The sequence below is a fragment of the Cyprinodon tularosa genome, unplaced genomic scaffold, assembly GCF_016077235.1.
Source record: "Cyprinodon tularosa strain WSP-4 unplaced genomic scaffold, ASM1607723v1 ctg154, whole genome shotgun sequence".
Taxonomy (NCBI): Eukaryota; Metazoa; Chordata; class Actinopteri; order Cyprinodontiformes; family Cyprinodontidae; genus Cyprinodon; species Cyprinodon tularosa.
In genome coordinates, this window is record NW_024038375.1 from 44774 (window position 1) to 67742 (window position 22969).

General features: G+C 38.1%; 1 protein-coding gene across 1 annotated transcript; it reads left to right on the plus strand.

Annotated features, from left to right (window-relative positions):
- Nucleotides 1–9211: 9211 nt before the first annotated feature.
- Nucleotides 9212–22492, plus strand: LOC119779979 (myosin heavy chain, fast skeletal muscle-like). Its single transcript, XM_038279841.1, has 41 exons — nucleotides 9212–9306; nucleotides 9482–9531; nucleotides 10920–11135; nucleotides 11339–11482; nucleotides 11573–11729; nucleotides 11821–11848; nucleotides 11937–12051; nucleotides 12135–12227; nucleotides 12316–12379; nucleotides 12473–12571; nucleotides 12697–12800; nucleotides 12884–13022; nucleotides 13108–13226; nucleotides 13345–13494; nucleotides 13571–13741; nucleotides 13832–14138; nucleotides 14240–14310; nucleotides 14392–14479; nucleotides 14562–14679; nucleotides 15669–15792; nucleotides 15869–16005; nucleotides 16094–16349; nucleotides 16436–16678; nucleotides 16782–16958; nucleotides 17195–17340; nucleotides 17432–17522; nucleotides 17604–17993; nucleotides 18074–18200; nucleotides 18766–18884; nucleotides 18978–19174; nucleotides 19763–19946; nucleotides 20023–20188; nucleotides 20278–20402; nucleotides 20549–20857; nucleotides 20945–21148; nucleotides 21235–21360; nucleotides 21447–21617; nucleotides 21727–21831; nucleotides 21914–22009; nucleotides 22108–22239; nucleotides 22372–22492. Exons 3-41 carry the CDS (start codon nucleotides 10932–10934, stop codon nucleotides 22390–22392), a joined length of 5817 nt encoding a protein of 1938 aa, XP_038135769.1. The 5' UTR covers nucleotides 9212–9306; nucleotides 9482–9531; nucleotides 10920–10931; the 3' UTR covers nucleotides 22393–22492.
- Nucleotides 22493–22969: the final 477 nt, after the last annotated feature.

Consider the following 22969-nt stretch of genomic DNA (forward strand, 5'->3'; position numbering starts at 1 on the left):
AGCGTTACAGCAATCAAACCTCAGGAAGAATAGGCTCTACTGTCATTGAGATTAATGGAGATCTTTAAATAAAGAAACCCTAAAGGTAGCGTAACATATTTTTGTATTGTATTTTGATAACTAATCTTTGGTAAGGAACTTATTTTAGCTTTTAGCTTTACCTACTCGCCAAACCCTGAACCTGTAGCTCTGTAACAGGTTCTCTCAGCTAAATGCTGTAACTTTGGTTGGGTCACTCCAAAATATTACCTTAAATTCCAGTCACGACAAAATAAATGGTGCAAAATTTGTTCAAAATTACCTAAAAGATCAACTGAGAGATGTTAGAATTTTAGGGCTTGAAAAGATCCATTTTAGTTTCTTAATATTTAATATTTTAAATCAATAGAAACATCTGTATACCTCTCTATAACATGTAAAAAAGGGGGTCCAATCTGATGTGAACAGCCTCTCTCCCAAGGTTAAGGAAAGTCCACTGTGAATGCTTGTGTTTTATATCAAAGGCTGTTCTACAAAAAGCTCTGAGGCACAAACAAATGGCTGAGCCCCTTCTGCATTGCTGAGGAGATGGCTATATTTGTGTTTCTTCCAAATAAGCGCACTCGGTGGGCAAATGAGATCATGTATCACGTTTTTATTTCATATATAGGACTATTTTGTCAGGTGTGAAGTCCTCAGAATTTAGCTTCTAATGCCCTCAACCCCTACTTAGCCATTTTAGTGTCATCTTACAGAATGGAAAGAATGTGAACTACCACCCATAGTATAACATGATCCCCTCCTTGTCTGGCACAGGGAACAAACACTTGACTTAAGGAAAGGTCAAGCTGCATGCCGGGCCTTGTCTTCGTTTCATCTGTACGGACATGTGGCACAACAACACCATTTAAAGAAAGGGTTTAAAAATATATTTATGCCCTCAGGAGAACATGTCTTGAGAAGCAAATCTAAATCACCTGTTCTCACACAGATTCCAGGATGGGACTTACAGTTCCATGCCCTTCAAATATATCTAGAGACTCACAAGGAGCAAAGGATAATGGTTTACGTGACAGCAGCTGTGTTAGGAGCAGCACAAGAATAGGATAGGTGCTGCTGTCTGGTCAATACCTTAAAAAAAATCCTAATCGTCCTTGAGCCGGTACCTCGGACTTTGTAAAGAACTGAGCAAAAGGTCTTAAAACTAAAACTCTGTCTGTCTGTCTGTCTGTCTGTCTGTCTGTCTGTCTGTCTGTCTGTCTGTCTGTCTGTCTGTCTGTCTGTCTGTCTGTCTGTCTGTCTGTCTGTCTGTCTGTCTGTCTATCTATCTATCTATCTATCTATCTATCTATCTATCTATCTATCTATAGGATAGATCTATGTATTGTCCGTCTGTTCATTAGCCTTAAAAAAAAAGGACTTGCTCAGAAAGTTCTTTGGTCTGGTGATTTTAAAAATAAAAACGCAACAACATTCATTCTATCTTCATCTTTTGAACAAAACATGAAATCAAAATCTAGAAAATGCAAGTTCATCCTTGCTGATATGTTGACTTTAGGGTCAAACTAGCAGCTGGGCACTGCTCATTAAATGCATTGAATTGAGTCATCATTAACAGGAGCGATCCCCTCTATAGAGGTGTTCATATCAGACTCAGAATAATGATATTTGGAATAATCAGAATTGTTTATCGATAATAATCATGTAAATGTCATTATTCATGTCTTACATAAAACAATCCTAAGGTCTCAGTTAGAGGGGAATATTTTTGAAGTTGATATTCGTACAGTCTGCGACTTACAAGACTTACAAGCAAGTTTTTTTTGGGGCGGGCAGGGGTTAAATTTAAAAAGAATTTGGTAGCGGGGTTTATAATCTTTAAAGCTGTATCTGAATGAATCACAAAACTTGTGGACCGATGTATTCTTAACAGATCCTACATTGCTAAGGCATTTTCCTAAATTTTGCTGCACCAAGAAAAAACACAGTTACATAAAGGCGCAGAAACCTAATATCAGCTATGAAGCCCTGGAGTGGAGGGGTGATGATGATTTTGGCCACTTTTGCAGCGAAACTATGTACTTACCTTAGTGTTATTGGTTCAGTGATGCACTTATATTTCGAACAAAATGTCCAAATTTTGTCCTTATTGCAAAACTCTATAGATATTAAGTCATGCAATGTTCTTTGTTTTTTTGCATTACTTTTCTGATTTGGTTTTATCTTTGTTAAATTATGAAAATGTCTGATTCAACTCAATTCAATTTATTTGATTTATTTAGAGCCAATTCACAACATATGTCATCTCAAGGCACTTTACAGAGACAGATAAGTCAGATTGGTTACACATTTTTGTCTAGGAAAACCAACTGACTGCATAAAGATTGCATCTGATCTTTTTAAATTTGAAAGTCTGACAAAAACAAAATATTTGTTATTAGGCTACTTTCTATTATCGAAAACCCAAAAACTGAGACACTATGAATTTTTTTTTTTTTTTTACCACATCTGTACTTAAATACAATTTGCCTGTTCAGAATCAGTCTTTAATCCCAGAGAATAGATGGAGTAGAAAGATACACTAAGTGCATCAAAGACCTCTGAAGACATCTAAACCTTCTCATCTAGTATTTACTAATGCCATTTCTTCTTGAAATGGCCTGACTTTCCCTGAGACAGAAGAGCAGGTCCCTCTTAAATTAGTCAGACTCTTCCTCCTTTCATTTATGATTACTTGTTATGATTTTTTGTTTATATTCTAAAACCTGAATTAATGAGATGCCCAGTTAACATATTTCCATGTAAAGGGTGTGGTTATTACTTACATTAGGGTAAAGCTGACTTAGAGTAGTAGCAATGGATGGAGCCTGGAGATCAGGTGCATTAAGGTGACCAACAGGAACAGAAAAAGCTCAATTTCAGGGATCAGTCTTTCACATTAATGTTTGGAAAGGGATTCTTAATGTGTTTTAACAGCAATGTTTATATGTGTCTGCAATATCAATATATTTATACATCAGCATTTTCATTGGGACAAATTATTCATTAAACAACCAAACTGCATCACCTGATCTCTGTCACAAAAAACAACACAGCCTTTTTCCCTTTTTAAGGTTAATTCCCAACTTTATTTGCATTGTACATTAAGACATATTCAAACTTATTTCAAAGTAATATGACAACAACAGTCACAATGTAAAATAAAATAAAAAACATAACTATTTGACTCAGTTTTAGACATTACCTACTTGTTGACATTAGCCTCTTGTCCTTCAGCCAGTTGCAGCAATTAATTTAAATAGCCAAAATGTACAGTACAACACATGTCATCTTAAAGGAATAGTTGAGAAAGTTCTTTTTCCTGGTGGATCACAAAAATAAATGGTCTTCCTAACTCTCAACCATTCTGGTGATATGTAAGGTGTAAGGCCGTCCTACGTGCTCGTCCCCATTTTCACTTACCAGTGGCGAGTCTGACATAGTGGAAAAATTCCAAATCTTCCTTTGGAAAGTAAGCTTTTTTGAGCGATGCAAACAAAAACATTTAAACCGAGCGTGCACGAGGAGAAATGGGCTTGTGCATGTTCTCGCACACGTTTATAGACGTTCCTTCTCAGGAGCAGGTACAGAGTTATGCATATGCATTTCTTCTTTTAGTGGAAAGGGCAGGTCTTTTCAAAAAAATTGCAAAGATCCTCCACAACACTTTTTATTCACCTTACAAAGGCAATTCAATTAAAACATACAGACAGTTTAAAAGTTTTCTATCCAAGGAAACCCATGTTGATAGAACTGAGTCGTTGACTTTGCGGGATTTGCTGCTGCTGGATGAGCATGTGTCTACAGTAGACACTCACTTTCATTTTCTTTTTGACTCTGCATCACTGCCTTTACACCAAGCTTTCATTTGGCAACAGTGGAGAGGAAAAACTCTTGTTTAACAAGAAGAAACCTACAGATGAACTAAGATTAATGTGAGTGGACCTGCTGAGGCCGACCCCAAGTTTGGACACACTTTTGCAGACACAAAAGGTACATAAAAGCACCGATCCAGAAACACTTTCTTTGTTAGAAAAAGTAATTGTTAAAATAGCTCCACAGGTGGCTCTGTCTAAACAAACAGTTAAGTAGACAAGCTCTGAGACAGATTTCATGTCAAAGCAGATGAAAGAGAGTATATACAGTTAGTTAAAATAAAAGAGGAGCCCATAACTATGTGTACAGTAGGAGAGAAACAGGACTAAGCACTGAAAATAGGACCGACTTCATGATCAATAAAAGACGTTGTTGACAGCAGTAGCCAAGCTTATGACTCCCTTCAGGATGGTGTCACAGCCAAATAGAGCACCAGGCCAGATGAGGCTACTCGGATGAGAAAAAAGAAGAGGGAACATAAAGTTAGCTTTTAAGAGGTTTAACTCACAAAAAAAGCAGAATCGGTACATTGCAATAGAATGAGACAGAATTAATGAAAAGTTGTCCCTATGTCCTCCAGTAGCCTAACCCCATAGCAGCATAACAATAGAGATGGGGCAACTCTGAAGCCCCTCTAACGATAAGCTTTATCAACAAAGAAAGTTTTATGCCGACTTTTAAAAGTAGGTAGGGTGTCTGCTTTGCGGACTAAAACTGGAAGTTGGTTCCACAGGAGAAGAGCCTCATAACTAAAAGATCTGCCTCCCATTCTACTTTTAGAATTCTAGGAAACACAAGTAAAGCTGGAGATTAAAAGCAAAGTATTCTGTAATGAACATCAGGAACAATCAAATCTCTGACATAGGATGGAGCTTGGTTATTTAGGGCTTTGTCATCTGTAAAGTAGAATTTGAAATTCTATAGTGGGGGAAAAAAAGGAAGGCGACAAAGAGAAGCTAGAAGAATTTTGGTCTCTTTTCTTTAGAAATCTGGCTGCAGTATTTTGGATCAACCAAAGACTTTAACTACATTTAATGGACTTCCTGATAGTAAAGGATTACAGTCATCCAGTCTTTTAGTAACAAATGCATGGACGAGTTTGTCAGCATCACCCCCGTACAAGATATTTCTTTTTTTATGATATTCCAAGATTATTTAAGGTATCATCAAAGGCCAATTTAAGTTATCCAGATGAAGCTTCTTTTTCAAAGACTCTGGTCCAAAGACAATCCTGTGTTATCCGCATCCAAAAGCAGAACATTTTAAGTCATCCAGGTTTTTATGGCCTCAATGTCCCAATCCAGCATTGAGTGAGTGGTGGTCTATAATTGATCAAGTAATTTAACCTTTCACCTTTATTTAAGGTTTCTTTAGTAAAGGTGTACTATATTTTCCACACTATAAGGCGCATAGAACAGAATCTACAGTAGTGGCTGGTGTTGCATCATGCATCAAGTAGATACAGCTGTTCTAAAGAGAATTTCAATAAAACAGTCAGATAAGTAAGTCAAAATTACTTGCAATATGACCAAGCTTCTTCAGCTGTAAACACACAAAAGAAACGTGTGAATTTAAAATTTTCGTTTAATTTCTCAATAAGGAATCCCTACCAATTCTTCTTCTTCAATGTCCGAATTGAACAGTTTGGCTAATACGAGATCCAACAGGCCCGTCTCTGTCTCGTCAAAGTCATCATTTTTTGAGACAACGTCGCTGCTGTTGTTTAACGCTGTAACCCCATCTTGGTGCACTTGTGTTTGCCTTCTCATCCACCGCTCCCATGCAGTTTGCAGACTAGCTTTGAATGCCCTGTTGACACCAATATCTAGGAGCGGGAGTTCTTTTGTAATCCACCGGGACAGACTGCAAGAAATGAATTTGTGGATTTCACTTGTTTTTTGACAGTATCAGTTATATGGGAGCCCATCAAGTCCTGGATAAATAAGGATGGTGCTGTGTGAAAAAAGCCACTCTGTCTCCAGACGTGTATTTGTTTCAACCACTCACTTATCTTCTATTCATCCATCCATTCCTTCGAGTTGTCTTTGATGATGACACCAGTAGGAAATTTTTCTTTTGGCTAGGTCTTTCTCTTGAAAATAACGGGTGGAATAATGGGTGAAAGTTTCTGGCCATTCGCCTGGCAGGCCAAAACTAAAGTGAAAGAGGACTTCTCATTCCCTGTGGTGCTAACATTCACTGTACATGCTCCCATTTTATCCACCTCATCCAAGTTGATGATGTGCTCTGGCCAGATCTTTTTTTCAGTGATCTTGTTTTTGCAGTATTTGCAGTAAGAGGCCAACTTTTCTTTGTAGTCTTTTGGCAGTTGCAGAGAAACAATAGTTTGTTTGCAGTTGGAGAGTTTTCATCTTTTCATAAACCGAAAGCACCAAGAAGGACCGAATCTTAAGTAATTGATGTTGAGTTTGCGTTCTAGCAATGTTGCCTTCATTCAAATAGGGACTGTTGAGACATTTCTACCTGCTGCTGCTCTCTGTTCAATAATCCACTGTTCGACTTTATCCTCTAATTGGATCAATCTTGCTTTGTTCCCTCGGAAACTCTGTTTAGTCTTCTTTACTTGCCGCAGGTCATCTTTTCGCTTCCTCCACTTCCGCACCATTGATTTATTAATGTTCGATTCTCAAGCTGCTGCTCTCTTCCCATGTTTTACTGCATAACCAGTAGCATTGATTTTAAACACTGAGTGGTACACTTGTCCCTTGAAAGGAGCCATTGTCGGGTCTTAACACACTTAAATGAAAATTCCTTCTTCTACGTAGTTGCAAGACCTGTTGATGCTTAATCTTGATTTATACATAGGGCGCACTGGATAATGAAGCACACTGTTGCTTTTTGTGAAAATTCAAGGCTTTTAGGTGTGATGTATAGCTATAGGTACAGCTACCTAAAAGCATGTGCTGTATATTCCTGTATTAGAGATTGATTAATCATATCCAAAATGAAGATGAAAATCAGAGGGAACCTTTCCTTGAATATTTGTTTGGAACTAGATCTAATATGCCATGATGTTATGTTTAATTTAATGTATCTCATTTATGAATAATCCTGTAAAGTCATTACTGCTGAGAGCTGGGGGGATAGATGATTCAACAGAGCTATTGCTCTGTTTGAGTTTGGCAGCCATATTGATAAGAAATCTAATATTATTTTCATTCTCCTCTATTAATGACAGGAAATTTGGTGCTCTTGTTTAACGAACGGTCATATTATCATATTATACCCTGATGAAAAGTTTTTCCAGGTGAATTAGGATTATTCTATATATGAAGAGATAGCCTAGCCAGCCAGTGCCAGTCAGTCTGGAAAAAGGCTCAATACTCTAAAAAGAACTGGACCAATCACATAACAAGACATGGGCCTTTAAAGCAAAGATCTATTTGTGCCCTTTATTATGTCATTAAAAACTTTATGTGTATTTAAAATTTAAATTTTTTTTTAACACTTTTATTGCATCAACATCTGTAGTTATCTGATATGTTCTAACTCTACCCGGGCTCTACCCGCTTCTTTCCAGACTGCTGGGTATAAAGCATAAATCAATATGGCTGATCAGATTAGTTTTCTCTCCAGTTTCCTAGAATTATGCTTCAAAGTATGAAGCTCTAAATTAAAACAGGGAGCCATCTTCTTATGAATAAAATCCTTCTTTTTTGTGCAATGCAGGGGAGATATATTAGACTGATAACATTTCGAAAATAATCGTGTTCTTTTTATTTTACAACAAGGAGATTATGTTTTCCATCGGCAGCGTATCAACTATTGATATCACTACATCTTTCATTTGCAGGACAAGTTGTAGAAGAACTCCATCATTAATCGGTGGGTTATCCTAATGAATAAGGTCATACGCTCTAAACACATGTACATACTATATTGTGTCATAAATTCTAAGAAAAACATTTATATTTGGTCCTACCATTCAGTCTTTCATATAATTAAGTCACGAAATCTGTGAAGGTACGGTGAATCTTTCTATGGTTTTAAAACTTTTCCCTATTTGTCAAGTAGAAGAACTGCCAGTTAAAATAATTGAATTCTAACATTGAGTTTTATGGTTTGTCGTTATTAGTTTTTATACCAAGTGTCTGTGCAGTTACCTTTGCTCTAAAGTAACTGCTAAAAACAAGGGGGAAAAAACTCTTACATCATGTCACAAACTCTGCATCACACTGATAACACCAAACCAAAAAATACTGCATATTTACATCATATATAAATGCTCTGAATTTCAATATCAGTGCGTTTTTGCACCAATTTTTTCTTCTTTTTTTTCTCTTTTACACTGTTTACATTTGATCACTGCTGCACCTCATGGAATGGAAATGTTCATCTTCTGTCCGAAAGCTGTTCTAAAATCTTGTTTTGTATTTACTCTGTGTATAAATAATGACAATAAAAGTTGTCTAAGTCTTAGCTCTAATACCATTTTTGTTTGTTTAACATGTGACCCACTTTATACCCTAATTAGAAGAAAGGAAATTGGAAAGCTATAAATAAAAACATTTTTGCACTTCCCTTGTCCTTTATCCCTGCTCTAATCCAATTAAATGTGGGATTTCATGAAACAGGGGCTTGTGCCTTTGTTTCTCATTATTCCGAGGTATCATCGTTTCCACGGGTTCTTAGATTAGCAACTGTAAGGTCCAGCTCTGCTCCTTTGTCACAGGAAAGACTTGCAAGGCTTCTGCCACAGAATACCAGTGACACATGAGAGCCTCTCCACAGCTGAGTGTATATCTTCTACTGTGCCAGGGAGCATTGAGGAGATTAAAGAAAGACTAAAAACAATGACCAAATTGCTGAAACAGATATTTTTCAAACAATAATGTGTATAGAGAGTTAAACAAATGTTTTTAATAAATATCAGGGTTTTTACAAGTTTTTTTAAAGAATGTACTTATTTTCTTTCATGTTGGACTGGTGGTCCTAAAATAGTTTAATGCACAACAAATGGCCCTTTAAAATACATTCTTAAGCTACTTTGGAATCTCTTGGTGTTTACATTAAGAATTGAGAGCAGAAAAAAAAATTTAAATTAACAAACTTAATTTTTCTTGACTATTGAACACCATCTATTAAAAAATAACAACCCATATTCTTGTACTTATGAACCATCTTGGTAATATATGTAAACCTTGCAAGTGGTAGCAACCAATTCTGAATTTTAAAAGGAAAGGAATCCAAGCTGTGATCAGCTGCTTGCACTGGTCTTTGAAGAGGAAACCAAACAACAGCCAAAGTCAACTTGGTGCATAAAAATACTCAATCAGACGACAAAACAATGTGACCAAATAAAGAAGGTCATCTCTGCTGAGTGAAGACTGATCTGTCTATAAAAGAAGGAAGGCAGGGACGCCTCCAAGGACTGTCAGGCAACCAGACAAGGTGAGTGAGTTGGAGTCTTTCAGTAGCAGGAGGAGGGCCAATAGCTTAAAGAACAATGCAGGGCATGGACGCTTACTGCCAGGAAACAAGATGCTTTGTGTTAGCCAGCAATTTACTGTAGATTAATAATTTTGGAAAGTTTGTAAACAATCTGCTGAAATATATCTTTCTTCAGAACCTTTTACAAGACCATCTACAGCTGTTCTTCTGGTCCGAGGGGAGAAGGTAAACTATTCCTGGTATCACTGTTGCATTGTCAGAGGAAAAATTTGTTCTGCCTATTAATCCTGTTACATTTCTTTGGTGAATAACTCCTTCTGCATGCTTTGTATTGTTAATTTAACTTGTACAACATTGATATCATTCATCAGCTTTGTTGGATGACTTTTTAGTAACTTGATATTACACTTGAGCTCTTTGTTGTAATAACTTCGTACCATTTTCAGTAAGAAAAAAATTAAGCATTAGAACAGGTCATGATGCATTTAGCTTCTGTTTAATAGTCCGGTTTTGATTTATATATCTTTAATTGTTTTTATTAATTGTATTTGGAACAGTTTTTGATCAAATACTGTATTTTCCCTCCCAAGGCAGATAACATCACCGCTCCCCTCTACTGTTTAACCGATTTCTTAAAAAAAAAAAGGTTGCAAAAAAAAACCAAAACATTCCTCAATATTTAAGATGGCATTCAATGTTTTATTCAAATTGTAAGATGTTCCATCTTTTATATATTGTCAATATAAAGAAAAAAAAGTGTCTTAAGGAATCTCAACAACTTATCTCAAAAACAAGAGCCGCTCATAAACTTTTCCATAACACCCAATATCTAAAGTGTGTTCATATTTTCCCAGAAGCATCAACTAAATGACTGCATTTAAACCAATACAGTGTCTACATTTCAAACGCTAGAAGAAAACACCTGCATGTCTGTTTACTTTAAGCCAAATGCATGCAAAGTCTCAAAATCAGGGGTTTAACTCCAATCCTTATTGTCTGGTGTCCGATACCTCTTAGATATTTTTCTGCTTCCTCATACTTGAATCAAACTGCTGTATTACCCCTTCAGTATGCAGTTAAGTCTATAGAGTCCTGCTAATGACCTGATTATTTGACTAAGGTCAGTTGGAGCAGAGGGGATCTGAAAAATGAAAGATGAGGATGGATTTAAAGGACCCTGATCTACTTCATCGAGCTATTAGAGTATAAGGATTAGTCATGTTTAGACTTAGATTTGCCCTTTGAACATCCTCCACTGCAGCACTATCTTTATTTTGAGTATATCTAATAATATATCTATATTTAATATTTTTAAAGTTTCACGTAACATTGCAACTATTTGAATTATTTTCTTTATTTTTTTTTATTTATTCCCAAGCAGATAATTTTCCCAAATTTAGCAACTGTTATACCTTGTAAAGTATGTAATACACAAATGAATGATAAATTGAATACTACATTGCATCTATATCATCATCATCTGCATGACCAAGATTAGACTGACTGGATCATCTAATAGTATTCCTTTAACAGTAGCCTGTTTAGATCCATGTCCTTTCTTCCTAAATATTAGGCATATATTTAAATATTGGATTGTTGTTCTGCTCTTCCAGTAAACCGTCATCATGAGTGGGGATGCAGAAATGGAGTGCTTCGGCCCTGCGGCCATATTTCTCCGCAAGCCAGAAAAAGAGCGAATTGAAGCCCAGAATGCTCCTTTTGATGCTAAAACAGCCTACTTTGTGTCCGAGCCCAGTCAGATGTACCTCAAGGGAAAGCTCATCAAGAAAGAGGGTGGCAAAGCCACTGTGGAGACTTTGTGTGGGAAGGTAGGAGTTAGAAATATTTCCCTACAGAGAGCGTTCACGGTTATTTCTCAATTGAAAATAATAAGCATTTTGAATGATTTTGATTTTGTTATTGTCCGATTATTTTAATTGGCCGTATATGAACAATTTCCCATCTTAATATGTTGTAACTACCCTATTCATCCTCTGCTGCAAAAACTTTGACACTTTTCTCTGTACATCAGACTATCACTGTGAAGGAAGATGAAATCTTCCCCATGAACCCACCAAAGTTTGATAAAATTGAGGACATGGCCATGATGACCCACCTCAATGAGCCCACTGTGCTGTATAACCTCAAAGAGCGATATGCAGCATGGATGATCTATGTAAGTTAGTCCAAATATAAATATCAGTGGCTTAAACCTATGATGGCTGCAAAAACTTTTGCATCATCATGATCATTTGTGACCCTGCAGACCTACTCTGGGTTGTTCTGCGTTACTGTGAACCCCTACAAGTGGCTCCCAGTGTACGATGCAGTGGTTGTTGCAGGATACAGGGGCAAAAAGAGAATTGAAGCTCCTCCCCACATCTTCTCCATCTCTGATAACGCCTATCAGTTCATGCTCCAAGGTATCAGACCTTCTTTAATCAGTACATAAACACAGCAGTCGCACCTCAAACTTCCACCTCTTAACTGTTTTCCTAATTATTCCTCTGACAGATAGAGAAAACCAGTCTATCCTGATTACGTAAGTGTGGCAAGTTTGATGCATTTCTGTTTTCCTAGCAATAATTGAATCAGTAGTTTTCTAATTAAACTGTGAATCTTCAAACCAGTGGAGAATCTGGTGCAGGAAAGACTGTGAACACCAAACGTGTCATCCAGTACTTTGCGACAATCGCAGTGTCATCCACTGGAAAGAAAGCTGAACCAATTCCTGGAAAAATGCAGGTTGGTTACTTTGATTCACTACAAAATATTGTGAATAAGTAAACAAAGACCTGCTGAACTGATGAGACCAATGTTGCCTTCAGGGATCACTGGAAGATCAGATCATTGCAGCCAACCCACTGCTGGAAGCTTATGGAAATGCCAAGACTGTGAGGAATGACAACTCCTCTCGTTTTGTAAGTTAGGGTTAAAATGGTCTCCTGGTTTTTAGTGAAAACTGTTCATTGCAGGAGAATTTTAAGATGTTTTCTTGTTTCCACACAGGGAAAATTCATTAGAATCCACTTTGGTTCAACTGGAAAGTTGGCTTCTGCTGATATTGAAACATGTAAATCTTTCTGTTAAAATCTTCTTCCATAATTCTATATTTATGTTTGAAAATGTTGATTTTCTTGAATGAGAACAACCTGAATCCTTACAGATCTGCTGGAGAAGTCTAGAGTGACATTCCAGCTGTCTGCTGAGAGGAGCTACCACATCTTTTATCAGCTGACAACAGGCCACAAGCCTGAGTTAGTAGGTGAGAAAGATTCATATTCCTTTTTCCCACAAGTTAACAGTGTCTTGCCACAAGCTGGCAATATGGCATATGTTTTATATTTAGTATAATTGTATTTATGTGCATTCATTTTGTGTTTAAAACAGAGGCTCTCCTGATTACCACCAATCCCTATGATTATCCAATGATCAGTCATGGAGAAATCACTGTCAAAAGTATTGATGATGTTGAAGAATTTGTTGCTACTGATGTAAGCAGTGTTGTAAATTTAAATCATTATTACATATATTTTTAAACTTTCAAACTGATTAATTAACCTCTGTTTGAACACAGACTGCCATCGACATTCTGGGTTTTACTGCAGAGGAAAAGATGAGCATGTACAAACTGACAGGAGCTGTGATGCATCATGGAAACATGAAATTCAAGCAGAAGCAGCGTGAGGAGCAGGCTGAGCCTGATGGCACAGAAGGTATAAAATAAAACATACGATTTTAATAAGTCCTGGAGTTTTTGTGTCTTTAAGGAGAACTGAGCAGAACTTCTTTTTCTTTTAGTGGCGGATAAAATCGCCTATCTGATGGGTCTGAACTCTGCCGATTTGCTCAAAGCTTTGTGTTACCCTAGAGTGAAGGTTGGGAATGAGTTTGTGACCAAAGGTCAAACTGTACTCCAGGTAATTAATACAACAGATCAACTGAATGCTATAGTTTGATAAGTATGTTTTCATGTCCTGAATGTTAGTTTTTGGTCAAGTTACATGTTAATATAATGCCTATTTTGTCTGACATCAGGTCAACAATGGAGTGAGTGCTCTCTGCAAGTCTGTCTATGAGAAGATGTTCTTGTGGATGGTTGTCAGAATCAACGAGATGTTGGACACCAAACAGCCAAGGAGCTTCTTTATCGGTGTCTTGGACATTGCTGGCTTTGAAATCTTTGATGTATGTAAATCATGAGTTATCCTTTTAATCAGTGAAGCAGATCAGTAAATATCTAACAGAGTTTGTCATCTTACAGTTTAACAGCTTGGAGCAGCTGTGCATCAACTTCACCAATGAAAAACTGCAACAGTTCTTCAACCATCACATGTTCGTCCTGGAACAAGAAGAGTATAAGAAAGAGGGAATTGAATGGGAGTTCATTGACTTTGGCATGGACTTGGCTGCATGCATTGAGCTCATTGAGAAGGTTTGCCACATGCTGAATTAGACCCACACAGAAAATCCTTTTAAATCTGTGAAATCTTATGTTTTATATTGTATCTTTCTATCATGACAGCCAATGGGCATCTTCTCCATCCTTGAAGAGGAGTGTATTGTTCCCAAGGCAACAGACATGACCTTCAAGAGCAAACTGTATGACCAACATCTGGGAAAAAGTGCCCCCTTCCAGAAGCCAAAACCTGCCAAAGGAAAAGCTGAGGCTCATTTCTCTCTGGTGCACTATGCTGGCACTGTGGACTACAATGTCAATGGCTGGCTGGAAAAGAATAAGGACCCCCTGAATGACACTGTGGTCCAACTTTACCAGAAATCTGCTTGCAAACTTCTGGCTTTTCTATATGCATCCCATGCGTCTGGAGAAGGTGACATTTTTATGTGCATTTTTTGGGAAATATCTCATTTTATGGTGTACAAGTACAATCTGGACAAGTACATCATTTCTAATATTCGTTTATACTGACAGGAGAGGGTGGTGGCAAGAAGGGTGGCAAAAAGAAGGGAGGTTCCTTCCAAACAGTGTCTGCATTGTTCAGGGTGAGTTGTAGGATAATCTTTGATTAAATTTTTTATACTTTATAGTGTCCATTTAATATTAGACCTCTGATTTGTCTTTAGGAGAATCTGGGCAAGCTAATGACTAATCTGAGAAGCACACATCCTCATTTTGTGCGCTGCTTGATTCCCAATGAGTCTAAGACTCCAGGTACACAAATCTTAAATATATTTTGTAATATATTGTTGTATCATCTTCAGAATAATGCTTTTATTCAACTTTTGTGACACAGGTCTTATGGAGAACTTCTTAGTTATCCACCAGCTTAGATGCAATGGTGTGCTGGAGGGTATCAGAATCTGCAGAAAAGGTTTCCCCAGCAGGATCCTGTACGGTGACTTCAAGCAGAGGTACTTATTTCACCTTGCACACTAAAAAGTATTGTCTACTTCAAAGAGTGAGTTGTTCTGAATGCTTATTTAAATTTTGAAAAAAACTAAAATTCAGGAACAATGTAAAAAAGCAAGAAATAAATATTATGTACGAGATACAAAATTGTCAAATAAGATCATACTAAAACATTCACCTAAGACAAAAATAATAGGAGCGAACTATCCAGGTGACACTGCATTTCATTAAGTTAACATTTATCGGATGATTTGTCAAGCAGAATAAGCCTGCAGGATTGAACTAGACCTCCCCTTAAAACACTGACAACCTACACTATGGGATTTAGTTATGCTTAGTTTTTAGACAAGTCTGCTTGTCACTCTCACTGGCAAATTACATCTTTTGAGAAATATGTAATTAAAATCCACTCTGGGTGCATTGAGATAGACATTGTAATGGCTCTATGGATTTGACCAGTGTTGATGCTCTTATGTGTACTACATCACCAAAAAAGTCTACTTTGTATTGATAAGGCCATGTAGGGATTTTGCAACTTTCTCCTTTACCAACATCATCAGGGTAGATTTTTCATTATTTGGGTTTAATGTCTACAGTATTCTAGTGCAGTGTCTGAGTTGTTTCATTAAATTGGTTTCCTCCCTTTAAGTCCACAATTTGAATTTCTTCACTGGGGCAGAAAATGTTTCAAACTGCTTTTAGTGAGCTCCAAGGAGATTGCATGCATTTTCGGTCTTCTATAGATTATATTCATAACAGAGTTCAGTCAATACTTTTTCAACTTCAGACATATTTCTGTTAGAAAGCTCTTCCTTTTAAACAACACAATCTGTTACTGACATGAGATATTTCCAGATGCTGATCTTATACTAAATAAGGCAATGACTTTCCATTTTAGAAGGCATTTTTTAAGACTCCACTTGTTTCAGAATGGTTTCTTGCTCTAAAATACAGCAAAGTCTGACCTAATGGGTGAAATCTTTCTCTTTAGATACAAAGTACTCAATGCCAGTGTCATCCCTGAGGGTCAGTTCATTGACAACAAGAAGGCTTCTGAGAAACTCTTGGGCTCTATTGATGTTGACCACACTCAGTACAAGTTTGGGCATACCAAGGTATGGTCCTAAACGCTTGCAAAGACCATTAATGCATCATTGTAAATGTTATTCCTACAAATTTGGGGGATTGTAGGTGTTCTTCAAGGCTGGACTGCTGGGAGTCCTTGAGGAGATGCGAGATGAAAAACTGGCAGAGCTGGTTACAATGACTCAAGCTCTCTGCAGAGGATTCCTTATGCGACGCGAGTTTGTCAAGATGATGGAGAGGCGGTAATTTACTATTTTGTTGCAGATTTTTTTTAGGAATTTAGAATGCATAATTCAAGGCTTGGTTTAAATGTTTGTTGCATATTCCCAGAGATGCTATTTTCACCATCCAATACAACATCCGTGCATTCATGAATGTCAAGACTTGGCCATGGATGAAGTTGTACTTCAAGATTAAGCCTCTCCTGAAGAGTGCAGAGACAGAGAAAGAGATGGCCCAAATGAAGGAGGACTTTACCAAGACCAAGGAGGATCTAACAAAGGCTTTGGCTAAGAAGAAAGAACTGGAGGAGAAAATGGTTTCTCTCCTTCAGGAGAAGAATGATTTGTTGTTACAAGTGCAATCTGTGAGTATCATAATATGATCAATCATACATATTAATTATTAAATAATTATACACTGATTTGATCAACTAAATAACTTGACATTTAGGAAGGTGAAAGCCTTGCTGATGCAGAGGAAAGGTGTGAGGGGCTCATCAAAGCAAAGATCCAGCTTGAGGCCAAACTGAAAGAGACCAACGAGAGACTGGAAGATGAGGAGGAAATAAATGCTGAGCTCACAGCGAAGAAGAGGAAACTTGAGGATGAGTGCTCTGAGTTGAAGAAGGATATTGATGACTTGGAGCTGACTCTGGCCAAAGTAGAAAAGGAGAAACATGCCACTGAAAACAAGGTTACACTCTAGTCTTTATCAAGGCATTTTCTATATAGACATTAATCCTCTCTATAAACATTTAAAACGTCATGGTGCCTTAACTTTATGGAACACATTACAGGTCAAAAACCTCACAGAGGAAATGGCCTCCCAAGATGAGACCATTGCTAAACTGACAAAGGAGAAGAAAGCCCTCCAAGAGGCTCATCAACAGACCCTTGATGATCTGCAGGCAGAGGAAGACAAAGTCAACACTCTGACCAAAGCCAAGACGAAGCTGGAGCAACAAGTGGATGATGTGAGTGTTAAAAAGGGTCTTTAACTGGCAGTTGATTTTCTCAAAATGTAGTTTTTTGTTTTGTTTTTATGCTATTTTATCTTACCTCTGTCTATGGTTTGGTTAGCCTTTATCTTTGCTGCATTAAACCAACATTAACTAGACTACTCACTATATGAAAGGATGGCTATACTTGATTTTTTTCAAAGATATCGTAAAAATCTGTCATGTAATATATAAAATTTTTCTACTACCAGCTTGAAGGATCGTTAGAGCAAGAAAAGAAGCTCCGTATGGACCTTGAGCGAGCTAAAAGGAAGCTGGAAGGAGACCTTAAATTGGCCCAGGAGTCCATAATGGATCTAGAGAATGACAAGCAGCAGTCTGAGGAGAAGATCAAGAAGTAAGTGTAGCAATATTTTGAATTATTTCAAGAAAGAACATTTTTGAAAAGGTCTGCTAAGACAAAACTTAAAAATTTTATCCATCTGCAGAAAAGACTTTGAGATAAGCCAACTCCTCAGCAAGATTGAGGATGAGCAGTCTCTTGGAGTCCAGTTACAGAAAAAGATAAAGGAGCTGCAGGTGTGACATGATGCTTGCCATGTACCAAAGGAACATTTTGATATCCTTGAGAATCTTCTCACACAACCTTGTTTGTTTCAGGCTCGTATTGAGGAGCTTGAAGAGGAAATTGAGGCTGAGCGAGCAGCTAGGGCAAAGGTCGAGAAGCAGAGAGCTGATCTCTCTAGAGAACTTGAGGAGATCAGCGAGAGGCTGGAGGAGGCTGGAGGAGCCACTGCAGCTCAGATTGAGATGAACAAGAAGCGCGAGGCTGAGTTTCAGAAGCTGCGCCGTGACCTTGAAGAGGCCACCCTGCAGCACGAAGCTACAGCTGCAGCTCTCCGTAAGAAGCAGGCTGACAGTGTGGCAGAGCTGGGTGAGCAGATAGATAACCTGCAGAGAGTCAAACAGAAGCTGGAGAAAGAAAAAAGTGAATACAAGATGGAGATTGATGACCTCTCAAGCAACATGGAGTCTGTTGCAAAAGCAAAGGTCAGAACTTATTCATTATTTCCACATACAAAAAAACATTACAATCAATTTGACTCAATCAAACTGTGTTCTTTCATCAGGGAAACCTTGAGAAGATGTGCAGGACCTTGGAAGATCAGCTGAGTGAACTCAGAGCCAAGAACGAGGAGAATGTTCGTCAACTGAACGATATCAGCGGACAGAAAGCTCGACTCCAAACAGAAAGTGGTATGAAAATATTTTTTCTATACCTAGGCTTATTTTCTGATTTAGCACTGGACACTGGACTGAACAAATCTTTGGAGAATTCTCTAAGTTTCTAAGTCTTTAAGGCTACAATCAAATTTGTGATTTTTTTGGTTTTCAAATGTTACAAATAATAACCTTAAAAAAAAACTACCACTTATGGCTTAGTGATAGGGGTGTTATAGCAACTTCCAGGTCCTCACATTTCAATCACTTCTGTGTTTGAAGGATCTAGATTCTAACGCGCTTAGAGAAATATTGTCCAGACTACGTATGGGGTTACTTCCTTCTATTGTGTAAAAACTGAAAACGAATGACAGTCAAAACATTTATGGCACAAAGTTGGATTGTTAACAAATTATGGTGAGCTTTAAGGTACAGTGGAGGTAAACCAGTTTGTGCTTGACTTTAGAAAAAGGTTTGTAAAGCACAGTTCACTTTCTCATTAACCACCTCTACACCAAAGAGTGTTGCTCTAATCATAACCTGGCCAATATGTAGGATGTGTTAACGGATCATCTTCTTTTACCTTGATTAACTTTCTCAGGGGAATTGGCTCGTCAGCTTGATGAGAAAGAAGCTCTTGTATCCCAGCTGACCAGAGGTAAACAAGCTTATACTCAGCAGATTGAAGAACTGAAAAGGCACATAGAAGAGGAAGTGAAGGTAAAAAACTTTGAGAAAGAAAGCCTGACAAACATGCTTTAAAAATGGAGTAAGAGGTATTAGGTATTCATTTGATTCTTGTTTGACCAACAGGCCAAGAACGCTCTGGCTCATGCTGTTCAGTCGGCTCGTCATGACTGTGATCTGCTCAGAGAGCAGTATGAGGAGGAGCAGGAGGCCAAAGCTGAGCTACAGCGTGCTATGTCCAAGGCTAACAGCGAGGTGGCTCAATGGAGAACCAAGTATGAGACCGATGCCATTCAGCGCACAGAGGAGTTGGAAGAGGCAAAGTAAGTCCTTTTCCCTATTATAGTTAGAGAAATTAGCTCATAGGCAGGGTTGACAATTTTCTTGACTAGATTGTGCTGACCAATAACCAGCTAGCCAGATACTCAAAAATCTTTTTTTTTTCCATTCAGTTGACATAATATAGCTGAGTCCCAGTATGATGTTAAGAACAATGTAGGTGTAGGTATTGTTACTGCTTGAAGACCCAATTTGGCTACAGTATATCCAGTACTGGACAGGTACTTTGTTCCCTCTGTTAGCCTTTAAAGAAGCTGGATTTGGAAATATGGATGGATATAGAAATCTCAGGGTCAAGATCAGTGTCTCAAACACTACTGTCAAAATAATACCAGGCATGCTAATTACATCAATCTAGAATAGTGGGTGACCAAGCTCAAAGTCATAAACACTTATTTTCCAACCACTCAATGATGCAGATTGTTTTAGAAAAGTTGTCCTACAGTCATTTTGTATAATAGTTGTAAAATTATATCAGAATAAGCTGAAAGTGTTGGCAGATCAAATTTGCAATCTAACTCTCTCTTATTGTTATGGCTGTGACTACTTTAATAAAAATTCTCTTTTTGCAGGAAAAAGCTCGCCCAACGTCTCCAGGATGCTGAAGAGTCCATTGAGGCTGTGAATGCAAAATGTGCCTCTCTAGAAAAGACCAAACAAAGACTGCAGGGTGAAGTGGAAGACCTGATGATCGACGTAGAGAGAGCTAATGCTCTGGCTGCTAATCTTGACAAGAAGCAGAGGAACTTTGACAAGGTACAAAATCGCTTTTGCTTATCAAGGTGAACAAAAAAGAAAAAGAAGAAAATGTAATAGTTTGCTGTTTCGTCAGGTCCTTGCCGAATGGAAGCAGAAGTATGAGGAAAGCCAAGCGGAGTTGGAGGGAGCTCAAAAAGAGGCTCGATCGCTGAGTACTGAGCTGTTCAAAATGAAAAACTCATATGAAGAAGCTCTGGACCACCTGGAGACCCTGAAGAGGGAAAACAAGAACCTTCAACGTAAGACAATTACCAAGGTTTCCATAAGATCACAAGATTCTCTTAAATTTGAGCTTGCTAAAAATTAACCTCTCTCTCTGATTCTAAAGAGGAGATCTCGGACCTGACTGAACAACTTGGTGACACAGGAAAGACGATCCATGAGCTAGAAAAAGGAAAAAAGACTGTGGAAAGTGAGAAATCTGAAATACAGACAGCTTTGGAGGAGGCCGAGGTAAAAATCTCCTTTTAAGTCTAATGATGTTTAGCCAACTGATTATTAAGGAGAGGAAAGTCCTGAATGAAAAACGTGATATTTTTAGAATTAAAACATTTGCATCTGAAGACATTTCTGCTAAAAGCTGTTTTTCATCTTCACAGGCCACCCTTGAGCATGAAGAGTCCAAGATTCTCCGTGTCCAGCTGGAGCTCACTCAACTCAAGAGTGAAATTGACAGAAAACTTGCAGAGAAGGACGAGGAGATCGAGCAGATCAAGAGGAACAGCCAGAGGGTGATGGAGTCCATGCAGAGTACTCTGGATGCTGAGGTCAGGAGCAGAAACGATGCCCTGAGAATCAAGAAGAAGATGGAGGGAGACCTCAATGAGATGGAGATACAGCTGAGCCACGCCAACCGACAGGCGGCTGAAGCCCAGAAACAGCTGAGAAACGTCCAGGGACAGCTTAAGGTACATCTGTTGAGAAAGTTGTCATACAGAGTTCATTTTATGAAAACATCTACAAGATTTATTTACGTGAAAAAAAAATGTGTCCAGGATGCCCAGCTTCACCTTGACGAGGCCCTCCGAGGCCAGGAGGATATGAAAGAGCAGGTTGCCATGGTGGAGCGCAGGAACAACCTGATGACTGCTGAAATCGAGGAGCTCAGAGCTGCTCTGGAGCAGACGGAGAGAAGCCGTAAAATGGCTGAGCAAGAGCTGGTTGATGCCAGCGAGCGTGTTGCACTGCTGCACTCTCAGGTATTCCCCTGAACAAATAAACATGGTACTTGAGTTTTAAAAGTCCATCAATGGATTTTTTTGTCATGTTTCTTTTTTTTATCCAGAATACCAGCCTAATCAACACCAAGAAGAAGCTGGAGTCTGACTTTGTACATATCCAAGGTGAGGTGGAGGATGCTGTTCAGGAGGCAAGAAATGCTGAAGAAAAGGCCAAGAAGGCCATCACTGATGTGAGTAATGCCAAATTTTTTGCCTCTACAAAATATATTTCTGTAAACAGAATCACTGAGTGTTGAACAAAATATGAAAATTTCAGGCTGCCATGATGGCGGAGGAGCTGAAGAAGGAGCAGGACACCAGCGCTCATTTGGAGAGGATGAAGAAGAACCTGGATGTGACAGTGAAGGACCTCCAGCACCGTTTGGATGAAGCTGAAAATCTGGCCATGAAGGGAGGAAAGAAGCAGCTCCAGAAACTGGAAGCTAGGGTATTCCTTTGTTGCTCTGTTTGTTTTAACCATCCTTTTACTTCCATTTTGATAAAAAAAAATTATTTGTTTAATAACTAGGATCGTAATAATTTTTCTCGTGTATCAGGTGCGTGAACTTGAGGGGGAGGTTGAAAGTGAGCAGCGAAGAGGAGCCGAGGCCGTCAAAGGTGTTCGCAAATATGAAAGAAGAGTGAAGGAGCTCACCTATCAGGTTTGAAGCTTTTTCTATTTTATCAGTTTACAGATTTCCCACAAGGCTGCAAAGCAGTTAATTTATCATTCGCTAACTGCAGACTGAGGAGGACAAGAAGAACATTGTCAGGCTGCAGGACCTGGTGGACAAGCTGCAGCTGAAAGTGAAAGCATATAAGAGACAGGCTGAGGAGGCTGTAAGTTACAGGCTCAGCTCCATTGCACTATGTCATCAAGTTAAACATTTTTTTGTTTTCAAAGTTATTTGACATAACTTTTATGAATTTGCTCACAGGAGGAACAGGCCAACTCTCACATTTCCAGGCTAAGGAAGGTGCAGCATGAGATGGAGGAAGCTCAGGAGCGTGCTGACATCGCTGAGTCCCAGGTTAACAAGCTGAGGGCCAGGAGTCGGGAAATTGGAAAAGTAAGCAAACTCTTTGAGCTGAAAATATGATTAACATTAACTGTTGCTCGCAGATTCACTGAAAAATGCTGCTGCAAGTTTTCGTTTAGAGTATATATTTTGATTTTAGTTATTTTTTATTTTTTTTTCCAGGCAAAGGAGTCTGAAGAATAAGATAAAACCCAGATCTGAGACGAAATGAGAATCATAAAATATGATATTTCATTGAGTTGGTCTCACTAAATGTTCATCAGTAAATAAATTATTTAACAAATCTGTTGCCTGTGGATCTTCTTTGAACAATATAAGGTCAATTTCACCGTCTAATGGACAGCTTTGGGGATTACGGATTACAGATTTCTCACCTGTAATAAGAATCACAATTAGAATTACTTTATTAATCCCTTGCGGAAAAAAAATTTCTTGCAGTGCACCCGTTTTGGAAGAGGGAAAAATAAGATTGTAAGTACAAATAAGATATAAGAATGAGATAAGATTAGGATAAGAATAAAATAAGTTAAGGTAATATTAAAATAAAATAAGATAATCAGTGCATAGGTCTGATGTAGTCAAGATTCCATTCTGAATAAAAGTTTCATTTTAGTTCTCATCCAAAAATAAAAACATAATTTGCATTAAAATATCAACCATTTACCATTACATTTATTAATACTACCTTGGTAGTAGTAATGGTAGGATTGGTTTATGGCATAGAGGAAATGTTGGCCCATATTGACATAGTAGCATCATA